Source organism: Lepus europaeus, chromosome X, assembly GCF_033115175.1.
Source record: "Lepus europaeus isolate LE1 chromosome X, mLepTim1.pri, whole genome shotgun sequence".
NCBI classification, from domain to species: Eukaryota; Metazoa; Chordata; class Mammalia; order Lagomorpha; family Leporidae; genus Lepus; species Lepus europaeus.
The window spans coordinates 128,680,920-128,694,278 of record NC_084850.1 but is presented as its reverse complement, the minus strand read 5'-3'; the positions used below and the strand labels follow the sequence as shown (position 1 = coordinate 128,694,278).

At 38.8% G+C, this 13,359-nt stretch overlaps 1 protein-coding gene across 3 annotated transcripts in view; it reads right to left on the bottom strand.

The window, feature by feature from the left end:
- Positions 1 to 13,359, bottom strand: part of RPS6KA3 (ribosomal protein S6 kinase A3) — a 112,069-nt gene that overhangs the window by 21,891 nt on the left and 76,819 nt on the right. For all 3 annotated transcript variants that reach the window (XM_062182943.1, XM_062182941.1, XM_062182942.1), the window contains 7 exons: positions 11,115 to 11,195; positions 10,278 to 10,357; positions 9,246 to 9,352; positions 6,741 to 6,778; positions 6,408 to 6,550; positions 5,743 to 5,813; positions 88 to 176 (listed from right to left, as the gene is read on the bottom strand). In XM_062182943.1, the coding sequence (XP_062038927.1) occupies positions 88 to 176; positions 5,743 to 5,813; positions 6,408 to 6,550; positions 6,741 to 6,778; positions 9,246 to 9,352; positions 10,278 to 10,357; positions 11,115 to 11,195 (609 nt within the window). The remainder of the gene's footprint in view (positions 1 to 87; positions 177 to 5,742; positions 5,814 to 6,407; positions 6,551 to 6,740; positions 6,779 to 9,245; positions 9,353 to 10,277; positions 10,358 to 11,114; positions 11,196 to 13,359) is intronic.

The window sequence follows — 13,359 nt, the reverse complement described above, 5'->3', positions numbered from 1 at the left end:
TCTCATCACAAAAACAAATATCTACCACCCACCCCTCAACAAAAAAAAAATCAAAACGTGAAAGAAAAAATTAATTAAAATTTTTACCTAATCTGTTGGCTGGATTTCGTTTGAAAAGCATTCGTAAAAGACTCTGGGCTTCAGGACTCAAAAACTGTGGCATTCCAAGTTTGGCTCTAAATAACAAATCCATATAACAAAGTTTCATTTTTTGGAGGTGTATGCATTTTTATTTTTAAATGCTTTGAATTAAATTTTTTATTTTGAGATACCTGTAGATAGCCCCAGTTGTGTGTGTATGCATTTAGTTCTAAGCCATTTTTTAAAAAAAGATTTATTTATTTATTTGAAGGCAGCTACAGAGAGAGGGAGAGATAGAGATTGATCCTCCATCTGCTGCTTCATTACCCAAATGGCTACAATGGCAGGGCTGGGCCAGGCCAAAGCCAGGAGCCCAGAATTTCTCGTCTCCCACTTTGGTGCAGGGGCCCAAGTATTTGGGCCATCTTCCATGGTCTTCCCAGGCACATCGGCAGGGAGCTGGATTGGAAGTGGAGCAGCCAGGACTCATCATATCTGTGCTCATATGAATTGCTGGTGTCACAGGTAGTGGCTCAACTCATGGTATCACAATGCTGGGCCCTAGTTCTAAGCCATTTCATCACACACACACCGGCTCTTCTATGGAAGTATCACAGTTTATTCAGAAATCTGCCTTTTGAAGGACATCTGGATTGTGTCTGGTTTTGGACTATCATGAATAAAGCTGCTATGAATATTCCTGTACAGGTTTTTGTTTGAACATACAATTTCAGTCCATAATCTAATGAACTTTTTCATTTTTCAGCTTTCTGCAAAGAGCACTACAGTGAAAGTAAGATCATCCGAGTCTTAGCTCTTAGTTCTATTATTAAAAACTTTGTGACCTTTGGAAAGTCAATCCTTTCTGGCCTGTTGCCACTACTTCATAAGGGGATTGGATGCTATGCTAATGGATCCCAAGCTGTAACCTTGGAACCCCTTTCCAAAGGGAATTTAAGCAATCCAATATTTACAACTCGTAAGAGAACATGTGCTTCATCTTCTAATTCCCCTTCCTATTTCCTTTCATAGTTCCTGAGGGAAGGGGAACTGGTAGGAGAAGGGTTTGTGGGACATTCGAGACTCTGACACACAGTCTGAAAACCAGTGGCCTGGATGAGCTTGAAGGCCTCTTTTAGCTGCAATATATAATTTTACTCTTTTCCTAACCTACAAATTAAAGAAACCAAGGATCCTGTAAGTATGACAATAATAACAGAGCTGGTGAAGGTTCCTATTTCAGAAATGGATTCACTTATTATTCAGTGAGCTGTTTCTGCGCTCCTACACCGCTTAGTGCTGAGGGTGCAGAGACCGAGAGCCCCGGTGGTCAGGGGAAGGTGGATACACACAGCTCTAGTACAATGAGAGACAAACTCAGAGAAAAATGCAGCAAAAGTGTTAGGGGAGTGGTAGGGGTTATCTAATTTAACATGAGAGATCATGAAAGGATTTAAATATAATGCAGAAGTTGAAATTGAACATTTATTTACTTGGCCTGCACTTTCTAAAATTTTACTGAACAATATTAATCCTTCTAGATTTTTAGCAACAACAAAAATATTTCATGAGCTTATCAATTTATAGACTGTTATCTATTCTATATCCTTGTTGTAGACAGGAAATAAAATATGCTGCATATAAAAGGCCAAAAAAAAAAGCAGACCCCCAAAACTGTATTTTCTAAACACGTGCTTGCAGCACCTCTTTTTTAGACAACACTTATTAACATTTTGTAGAATTTAGGGTTCTGTTGAACAAAACTGGGGAAACACGACTGTATTAAGTAACAGGAATGTAGCAGAAGTCTTGAAACAGGGGACTAACATCACCAAACTGATTTTCAAGAAGGTAATTCCATGGTTGTTGAGAGCAATTTGGAGGGTTAGGTGGTTTGGGTAAGAGGTCCCCATGGCCTGAGCAGTTAGCAGTACAATGCAGAAGAAGGGCTAGAACACTGAAACAGTTCTGGATAGGATTTGGAGAGTACCTGGATATACAAGAGTGAGGATGAAATCAAGAATGATGTCCAGATTTCTGGATTGGGATAGAGGGTACACAGAAATGCTGCTAATTGGTGGTACAAAAAGAGGAAAAGAACATCAAAGCGAGATCAATTGAAAGATGTGAAGTCATGCATGCTGTGTGTTTTGGGACAGCTAGGCAGGCAGGTGGGTAATGGGAAATGCAGGTCTGGTGCCTGTAGATGGAAGAAAGAATACATGTAACCTTGAGGACAGAGAACATTTAAAAGGTGAAAAGGAACAATCTGGGCATGAAAAATAATAAACGCAAACATATGTATCACATTGATCACTAAATTCCATGAATTCATCACAGTAAAAAAAGAAAAAAGGCAAAACTAAATTAAAAACCCAACTCGCTGGACATTGCATTCACTGGGAATAACTAGGGCCCAAACGATCAGAAATAACTAAGAAAAGGTTAAAAAGTATTTGTTCTATTTTTCTCTTAACTTGAACTTTATTTCAAGTTAACTAAAAAGACCTACTTGATGAGGGAAAGTTCATTGTCTCAGAAAAATAATTGTTATCATTTTAATTAAAAATTATCATTTTTAATTCCTTATAAGATAACTGTTTCAAATAATGATTATGAATGAATGAAACCTTAGTTATAAGGCTGACAGAGAACTTCACAATGGCAGGAACAGCCATAACCGCTGAATCCCACCACTTAGAGTCAGACGACTAGATACTGTAAGCCTCCTGATGGAATACAACAAGGGAGCACAGAATTGAAACTATAAAATAATCTTGCCAAAAAGTTTAACCAAAAACAGGATAGAGGAAAAAGTTAAAATCACAAAGAGAATAAAAAAGTTTCCACACTCCTAGGAAAAGACTGTTATGTAACCATGGTAACAAGAAAACCACCAGCACTGGTTTTTAAACTTTTGATTTATTTAATTTGAAAGACAGAAAGAGACAGACAGACACCTCCTATTCACTGGTTCCCTTCCCAGATGCTCGTGGAACTAGGAACACACTCCAGGTCTCCCACGTGGGTGGCAGGGACCCAACTACTTGAGCCATCAACTGCTGACTCCCAGGTTGTACATGAGACAGAAGCTGGAATCAAGAACAAAGCTGAGACTCCAATCCAGGCACTGATATGGAGTGCTGATGTAACAAGCAGAGACCCACCTGCTCTGCAAATACCTTACCGCAAGAATTGATTTTAAATCCTTTCAGATTTTTCTTTTTTAAGATTCATGCCAAGAGCCAGGAGCCAGGAGCTTCTTCCAGGTCTCCCTCTTTGGTAGCAAGGCCTCAAGCACTTGGGCCAGCTTCTGCTGCTTTCCCAGGTACATTAGCAGGGAGTGCGACTAGAAGCGGTGCAGCCAGGACTCAAACTGGCACCCAAATGGGACTCTGGTGCTGCAGATCGTGGCTTAACTCACTGTCTACAGTGCTGGTCTCTTCAATTGGTTAAGTACACTGAATTGGTCAATGATAATTTTTGCCTGGTAAACACTTTTGTAGGCCAACCAGTGATTGTTCTTTGTCTGTGAAAATTAGCCCGGACTCACTTGAGCACACCTGAGTGTCAACAATTCCATCCAAGTAATCACATTCTTACAGATCATGTTGAATCCCTTATGGACCTGAAAATCTGCCAATTTTTGAGCTCCATCCTTTGTTAAAACCCTGTAAGACTGGAGGTCTATCCTGCTTTGAAAGACTACCAGAACAGCAGTGTCCTCCATTAGCATTAGCATCAGCAGCAGTAAAATCAGCTTTCTTACACTGGTGTACACAGTATCCTCTTTGAAAATTTCATTTTCTGTTGTGTATTAGCTTTTCGTTACTAAACCTGAGGCAGGCTACTTAATTGAGAAAATAGGGCTATTCTGGCTCATGGTTCTGGAAATTCAAATTCTAAACAGCATGACAAAAGTCTTAGTGAGGGTCCCTCTCGGCTGCATCATATCATGGCAGAAGCATACATGTCTATCTCTGTTGGTCTCTTTCCCTTTCCCTATAAAACCACTAGGATTCACGCACTGGGGCTGAACCCTAATGAATAAATCCAATACAATCATTTTCCCACAGCCCCACCCATAAACCACGATTGGATTAAGTTTCTGGTGTCTGAGCGTCATTAACATAAGACTGGGGACAACACTCCTGCTTGAGGTGGGGCAGCAAATCTTCAAACAGCATGTTGCTATTGTGCAGACATGAAACAGATCGTTGTTTATTGACTTTGTAACAATGAATTTTACTGAACTCTTAACTAACTCCAAAAATCTATATGCTGACTGGATTTCTATGCAGTCATGTTATCTAAGTCATGACAATTTTTCTTTTGTTTTTAAGAAAGACTTAACACTTATTATTATTATTTTTTACAGGCAGAGTGGACAGTGAGAGAGAGACAGAGAGAAAGGTCTTCCTTTTGCCGTTGGTTCACCCTCCAATGGCCGCTGCGGTAGGCGCGCTGCGGCCGGCGCACCGTGCTGATCCGATGGCAGGAGCCAGGTGCTTATCCTGGTCTCCCATGGGGTGCAGGGCCCAAGCACTTGGGCCATCCTCCACTGCACTCCCTGGCCACAGCAGAGAGCTGGCCTGGAAGAGGGGCAACTGGGACAGAATCTGGTGCCCCAACAGGGACTAGAACCCGCAAACCATTTATTAATTTATTGATTTGATAGGCAGAGTGGACAGTGAGAGAGAGAGACAGAGAGAAAGGTCTTCCTTTTGCTGTTGGCTCACCCTCCAATGGCTGCTGCGGCCAGCGGGTCTTGCTGATCCAAAGGCAGGAGCCAGGTGCTTCTCCTGGTCTCCCATGCGGGTGCAGGGCCCAAGCACTTGGGCCATCCTCCACTGCACTCCCTGGCCATAGCAGAGAGCTGGCCTGGAAGAGGGGCAACTGGGACAAAATCCGGCGCCCCGACCAGGACTAGAACCCGGTGTGCGAGCGCCGCAAGGCGGAGGATTAACCTACTGAGCCCCGGTGCCAGCCCAAAGCATTTATTTTTAAAAATATTATCTTTTTGGGGCTGGCACTGTGGCACAGTGGGTTAAAGCCCCAGCTTGCAGTGCCAGCATTCCATATGGGTGCCGGTTTGAGTCCTGGCTGCTCCTCTTCTGATCCAGCTCTCTACTGTGGCCTGGGAAAGCAGTAGAAGATGGCCCAAGTGCTTGGGCCCCAGCACCAGTGTGGGAGACCTGGAGGAAGCTCCTGGCTCCTGGCTTCAGATCAGCTCAGCTCTGGCCACTGTGGTCATTTAGGGAGTGAACCAGCGAAATGGAAGACAACTCTCTCTCTCTCTGGTTCTACCTCTCTCTCTGTAACTCTTTCAAAGAAATAAAATAATTCTGAAAAAAAATTTACCTTTTGAGTGGGGGAGAACATAAGTACATGCTCCCATCCACTGGTTAACTCCCCAAATGCCTGCCAAGCTGAAGGGAACTCAATCTAGGTCCCCCACCTGGGTGGCATAAATCCAAAACCTTAAGCCAATGCTAATGCCTCCCAGTTGGACAGAAAGCCAGAATCAGGAGTTGGGCATTGAATCCAGGCATTCCAATGCGAGACATGACTGTACCAATTCACACCTTATTTGCTAGGCCAAATACCTGCTGCTGGAGCATTTAAAAATCAAATAAAACATCTCCATTAGAGAGTACTTACTTAAGAATCATAGTCATTGTTTCTTTTCGATCTTTTCCTTGGAACGGTAATGTACCAGTGAGCATTTCAAACTATAAAAAGGCAAAATAATCAGTTAGTTAGCCACCAAGAATAAAATCTCAAGGCTAATAGTTAAAAAAAACTTAATTATAACCAAATCTTTTAAAATTGCTACATAGCCAAACAAGTGTTGTATATTTCCATCATATTCACTGCTCAATTTCTTGAAAATTCCTAAAAGATATTTGGGGGTATATAGCTCTTTTTCAAAAATCAATTATGTTTTAAATGGCAATTATAGTGTATATAGGTGAATAATTTGAGAGATATGCCAACTTCATACAAACTTAAAGGGTCACTTACTATAAATTTCTGGGGTACGTTCACCCAAACACTAAACAACATTAATACTTTATATTGTTACTGTTAGCAGAAAATCTAGGTTAACATATTTTTGCCTTTTCCAATCAGGAAGAAGATAGTACCTATTAATAGGTTCCAGAGTCCTCCATGGTCTGCAATAATTTTTCTTGGTTATTTATTACATAAGCTATAAGATTTATAACATAAAACATCAGTTTCTCTCATAACATTCACTGCTGATTCTCATTTAAGAAACAAAACAATAACTCTCAAGACCCCAAAACCAAAAACCTAAACCTTACCATTAACACACCAAAAGACCACCAGTCAGCACTCTGAGTATGACCACGACGATTAACTACTTCTGGAGCCATATATTCCACAGTTCCACAAAAGGAATATGCCTTCTTTTCGTGGTCAATAGACTCTTTACTTAGGCCAAAATCTGTCAAAGTAAATATTTGATTCGTAAATATCCTATAGTAATTTACATGGGTAAATTTTCAACTTTGAGTTCTAACATTTATATTAATTACTAAAAGAACAACTTTTAAGATAATGTATTATTTAATATTTGTACCACAATCAGGAAACTATAGAGTAGGAGAAATATTTTAATAAAATGAGAATTCTACCTGTTAACTTGATGTGACCTTCTTCATCAAGAAGTATGCTGAAAAGAAAAGTGAGATCTTTTGAAACTATTAAATACATATTTTAGAAGCTAAAATTTAAGCCACTTTAGAATCATGCTTATTCTAAAACAAATGACTTTAGACTGAAAAAAAAAAAAAAAAAGGGGGGGGGGGCCAGGGTAAAACAGGGAAACATTTAGGCACACATTTATAAAAAAAAGCCAAACGTAATGCTGTAAACCTCTAGGAGCACTTAAAAACTAGTATGAATGAGGCCAATCTGCAAAGGGCTTAGAGGCTTCTTCCTTCAGAAAAGGTATACAGAAATGGAGGGTAAAGACAATCAGATTTGCAACTTAAGAAAACAACACAGAGACTAAACAAAGGGCATCTAGCTAGCTCTTTGGCTCATGGTAAAGATCAGCAGGAGAATGACATCCAGGTTTTTGGCTTGAGTAGATACTTTAGTGGAGAGTAATACTATTAAGTACTAAGCTGGGGGCTGGTGCTGTGGCACAGTAGGTTAATCCTCCGCCTGTGGTGCCGGCATCCCATATGGGCACCAGTTCTAGTCCTGGCTGCTCCTCTTCCAATCCAGCTCTCTGCTGTGGCCTGGGGGGGTGGGGAAGTAGAGGATGGCCCAAGTGCTTGGGCCCCTGCACCCACATGGGAGGCTGGGAAGAAACTCCTGGCTTCTGGCTTAGGCGCAGCTCTGGCAGTTGCAGCCATTTGGGGAGTGAACCAACAGAAGGAAGACCTTTCTCTCTGTCTCTCCCTCTCACTGTCTGTAACTCTCCCTCTCAAATAAATAAATAAAATATTTAAAAAAGTTATTTGCATAAAACTACTGAAATTTGACTTTAAAAAAACTGTTTCTCATGTATATATTTTAAAGATTTCCTTATTTGAAAAGCAGAGTGACAAAGATAGAGTGACAGGCAGAGACAGAGTATGTAAAAGATCTTCCATCTAGTAGTTCTCCAAATGCCCATAGCAGATGCGGCTGGACCAGACTGAAGCCAGGAGTCTGGAACTCCATCCATTGCCTCCCATGAGAGTGGCAGGTATCCAACTATTTGGGTCATCATCTGCTGCTTTCCCAGGTCTACTAGCAGGAAGCTGGATCAAAGCCAAGTAGCTGGGATTTAAATTGGCACTCTGATCTGGAATGTGAGTGTCCCAAAAGGTGGCTTACCCTGCTGCACCACAATGCGTGCCTGCCTCTGTTTCACTTACATTTAAAGCTATCCCATTATACAGTCATTTCCTTTTAATTCTAAATAAAAATTGTACAAGTAAAATGACTTAATACAATTTTACTATGATAAAAAAAAACAGCCTTTCTATTTTATCAATTCAAACATAACTACTAAAGTTTACCATTGAGGGTAATTCAGTAGGGGAATACTTTCAAATCTCTTTTAAAACAAAGAACTTATTTTTGAAAAAAAAATCTGGATGATGTTTGATTAAGATGCAGACCAACACATTTAGGGGAATATAAAGGGCATTATTGGGGCTGGCACTATGGCATAGCAGGTAAACCTGCTGCCTGCAGTGCCAGCATCCCACATAGGCTCTGGTTTGAGACCTGCTGTCCTTGCTCCCTGCTAATGGCCTGGGAAGATGGCCCAAGTAGTTGGACCCTGCCACCCACATGGGAAGACCTGGAAGAAGCTTCTGGGTCCTGGTTTCAGCCTGGGCCAGCCCTGGCTGCTGTGGCTATCTGGGGAGTGAACAAGTGGATGAAAGCCCTCTCTCCCTCTCCCTGTGACTCTGACGTTCAAATAAATAAATCGATTTTACAAAAAAATAAAAGTCATGGGAGAAATCACAAAAGTAAAGATTGATACACCTGACAGAGGGGAAGAAAGTGAGTAGATTACAACATAAAGTTAAAAGAAAGAGTGGAAAAATATATTTTAAACACATGTCAAATGCCTAAAATCCTTAATTTGTAAAGTTCTCTTATAAATCAATGAGAAAAAGCAATATTCTAAAAGAAAAATGAGCAAAGGACATTTAAGAACAGCAAACCTACACAAAAATACAAATTGCCATCTAGTCTACTTGTTAAGATGCCACTGTCCCAAATCAAAGTGCCTAGGTTCAAAGCTTGCCTCAAGTAATTGGGATCCTGCCACCCATGTGGCAGGCCTGAACTGAATTCCCAGTTCCTAGCTTTGGCCAGGGCCACTGTGGGCATTAGGGAGTGGATGGGAACAACTTCTCCCTCACTTTCTCTCTCTCAAATAAATTAAAACAAATTACCAGTTTACATAGATTTCAACCTCATTAAAAATCAAAGAATGTAAATGGGAACAGGATAATATGTTTTGATTAACTGAAATTTTAAAAGAATGAGAATACATAGTATTAGTACAGATGTGAAGCACAGGCCCTCTAGTGCAATGCTGAGGGAAGTTCTATGAAGTTACTTTATTTTTCAAGATATCCAAAATAATGATATTACATTGTAGTCAACTTAGTAGCATGATTCCTTACTTTTCTGGCTTTAAGTCTCTATAGATTATTCCCAGACTATGCAGATGGTCTAAAGCAAGTGCAAGTTCAGCCAAGTAGAATTTGACATCTTCTTCTGTGAACATCACCTGAAATAAAATATTTTTTTCTAAGTTTATTTTTTCTTTGTGTCTGTGATTTTTATTTAAAGCTTTAGAGTTTAAACATTCATTGAATTTATAAATATGCTAATTATGCACAGCTTTATCCACAACTTACTTATGAATGGAATTTGCAAAAATTATTTACTCAGGCCGGCACCGTGGCTTAACAGGCTAATCCTCCGCCTTGCGGCGCCGGCACACCGGGTTCTAGTCCTGGTTGGGGCGCCGGATTCTATCCCGGTTGCCCCTCTTCCAGGCCAGCTCTCTGCTATGGCCCGGGAAGGCAGTGGAGGATGGCCCAAGTCCTTGGGCCCTGCACCCCATGGGAGACCAGGAGAAGCACCTGGCTCCTGCCTTTGGATCAGCAAGACCCGCTGGCCGCAGCAGCCATTGGAGGGTGAACCAACGGCAAAAAGGAAGACCTTTCTCTCTGTCTCTCTCTCACTATCCACTCTGCCTGTCAAAAAAAAAATATTTACTCAGTCAATCACAACAATCTACTAAATACTAACTATGCACAATAAGGGGAAATAATTTTACATTTTAAGTAACAATCATATTCAGGTTGTGACTTTGTTGGCCCACCACAGTAACATTTCAGAAATTAAAAGTGATGTTGAAAATACTGAATTTCTGCTACTAATTGTTTAAAGATACCTTATTGATATATTATGGTTTTTCAGAAAACTATTAATAAAGCTGGGCTAAGACAATGATAGTTTGTCAATTTAAAGTCCTGCCTTCAGAAAAGGTTCATAAGGTAGGAAATGAACTCTTTTTGGGTCAGGTTCTTCAATGTAAGAATCTTGTGTCACTAGAGAACACAATGGCTATAATACTGAAATACAACAAAACATGAGTGGAAACAGGATGAATATAAACAGATTAAAAATAGAGATTAATTACATACCTCTTTGGATAAGCGTGTAAACAAATCTCCTCCCCTGAGAAAGTCCAAAATAAGATACAACTTTCCTTCAGTCTGGAAAGCTGAATGAAGAAATGAAAATTTCCATTTAATCCACCATAGTTTATCTTTCAAGGTTTACATTAGGTTAGTTCATAAGAGAGTATTACTTTTAGAAAATTAATGATAATATTATAGATTTAAACTTATTTTTACTTAAAAGGAAACCAACCATTGATTTCTCCTAGTTTTTTCACGTGGAAACACTAAATTAAGTTTTTTTTTTTTTTTAATTTCAGGAATACAATAGCTTTGAGCATCATCAGTAAGAAAAACTTGCAACAGAAAAAGACTTATTTAACTATGCAACAAAATAAAAAAAAGAAAAGGCCACTAACCACAGGGGGGAAAAATGTGAGTTGGTTAGATTTAATCATATATACTAAGGTTCACTAGAACTTTATCCACTGAGAAAAAGCATTAGGCTTTCGGGAAAAGAAAAGTGATAGCTTTACGACTTCCAAATTAGAGATCTTTCTTGCCTTTAGGTTGGGCTAATATACGTGAACTATAAAATGCTGGAATACTATTATGATGAAAAAGCAAAGATGATCATTACCTATTCCTACAACTATTATTCAGACACTTTAAAATATTTAAAAGAAACACAGTAAGTTTTTAAAGTTTAAGAAGTAATGGTTTAATTCCCATGAGTTTATGTATCCAATAAACACATTAAAATATATGCAAATATATATTGATACACATTAGTATATCTGAATGCACTTAGGAGTGGGGGATGAGATGAGAGGATTAGGCAAGAGGTGGCTCATAACTTACCATAATGTAACTTGACAATAAAAGGATGATTAACTTCTACCAAAATATCACGTTCCATTTTTGTCCGAACACGGTCTCGAACTATAAAAGATTGTACACATGCTATGTTGCAGTATCTGTCAAAGACAATCTTTAAAACAAATTCTCTTTGCTGCTTATTTTAAATAAAATTTTTATTATGCTTATAGAAATGTGAACATTTTGTTTATTGCCATTGAATGTACAAAATAAATACATCTTTTACTACATTATATAATTAAAAGAAACTGTATACATATAAAATCCATGCTTTTAGTGAAAAAAATAAATATGGAGAACATATTAGATACTGGTTTTAACAACAAACTTACAGGTATTTTAATCAAAGTTATGGAGAGTGGAAAAAAGAAACATGCAATTAAAAAAAATCTTAATAAAATATGAAAATACAAAAAGCTAGAATAGGTTTCACTACTCCAGCAACCCAGTTCAACAAATATTCATTAAGCAACTATAGAATGTGGCAGACATGGTGAAAAATGGATACCCCTAAAATGTCTATTTTGCAGAGGGTGAGAGAAGGTAGGAGGAGGAAAGAGCTACCGTGGTACAGCTCAGAGAGCAAAGGTTTCTTTGGAGTTAGAATTATATGGGTTTAGATATGTGGGATCTTTAAGCAAGTTGCTTATTCAAACTCTCTGACCTTTAGTTACCTCTCGGATATAAAAAGGGGGCAACACTACTGTACCTTTAAGGGATGTGTGACCATTTGAGATAGTTTGTATCTAGAGTCTGGTCTGTAAAGGATATTCAATTAAATGGTAGCTATCATTATTACATAATGCAGCAGTGTGAAAATGATTAAGAGATAAAGTAAATGGTCAATGTAACAATTTATTATCAGTAATGAATAGTACAAGGATCAGTCTTGTATAGAAGGCTAGAGAAAAGAGGCGGATTTAGGGGACAAGATTTAAGATAAAATTTAAGTGGAATTTTAGATGAGTGGGAGGGATAAGGCTGGAAAAGAGGAGTCCAGGTCTGAATTACCAACACAAGTAAAGACACCGCGATGTGAATGGCCAAAAGGAAGGAGCCAAATGAGTGTGCAAACACAGGCTTTCCACAAGGGGCCAAGCTCCCTTTCAACAACCAAACACTTCCTGAGTGAAGTCTATGGTAAGCACTAGGGATACAAATACAAATAAGATCATCTTTAAGGAAGAGGTAGGTGTTTAGCATGGCTGTTAAGACAACTACATTCCATATCATAGAACCAGCTCTGGATTCCTGCTTCCAGCTAATGGGCTCCCACCCACTGTGGATATCTGGAGAGTGAACTAGCTGATGGGCACCCCCAAGCCCACCTCTCAAAGAAATGAAAATTAAAAAAAGGTTTAATCTTTAACAAGGAATAAATATTCTAGTAGAAATGACAGGCAAATAAACGGTTAAAATACATTCTAAGTATTCCAAATAATTGTGACAACAATTAAAATAGAAGGAATGGGAGTCTTTTGTGGGGTGAAATGGGGACAGCAGGACAGTTGTGTTGGTTTTATTTTCAGTGCAAGGTGACCACAGATATTCAAAACACAGAAATAAGACCCCTGGGGAAAATAAACAACAAACTAAAAAATATCCTATTTTCCCCCATTCTAGCAGTTTTCCACAACCAAGTGGGAGGATTTTAGTACCAATTGCCCTTGATGTCCACAAAGCTCTATTTTTTAACTGACTTGCTTAGTTATCATTATCAAATTCAATGTCATTCTGTTATTTCATTATATTTTCCTGTTGCTATAATTCTGGTATCTTCCTTATTATATCTTATAAACCCTATTTTTCATGAATAAAGTTAATCATTAAGGCCTCCTGATAATTATCTTCTAATCCAGTCTAAATTTGCCTTTTTTCCATTGTTATCAACACAATCTTGGGTTAGTTCCTATTACCTTAAAGCTGGATTCCAAATTTCTTCATCTTTCAATAAATATGAAAAGTAAATCCTTTAAAAATCACTCCCTTGCTCAGTAAGCAGTATAAATATGTACCAACATATTTACTATATACATCCCTCTTTTTTTATTCTACCACAATGAAAGAACAAATTGTTTGGGATTCAAGAAGTATAGTTTAGTGGCTGTACTAATAACTGAATGAGTTACCCTGGTCAAATAATTTCATTACTCAAAGACTTCCTGAGTTATGGCGCCGGCCATCGTGAGACAGTTTTCAGCATTTCCTTACATGTGACATTGATGAA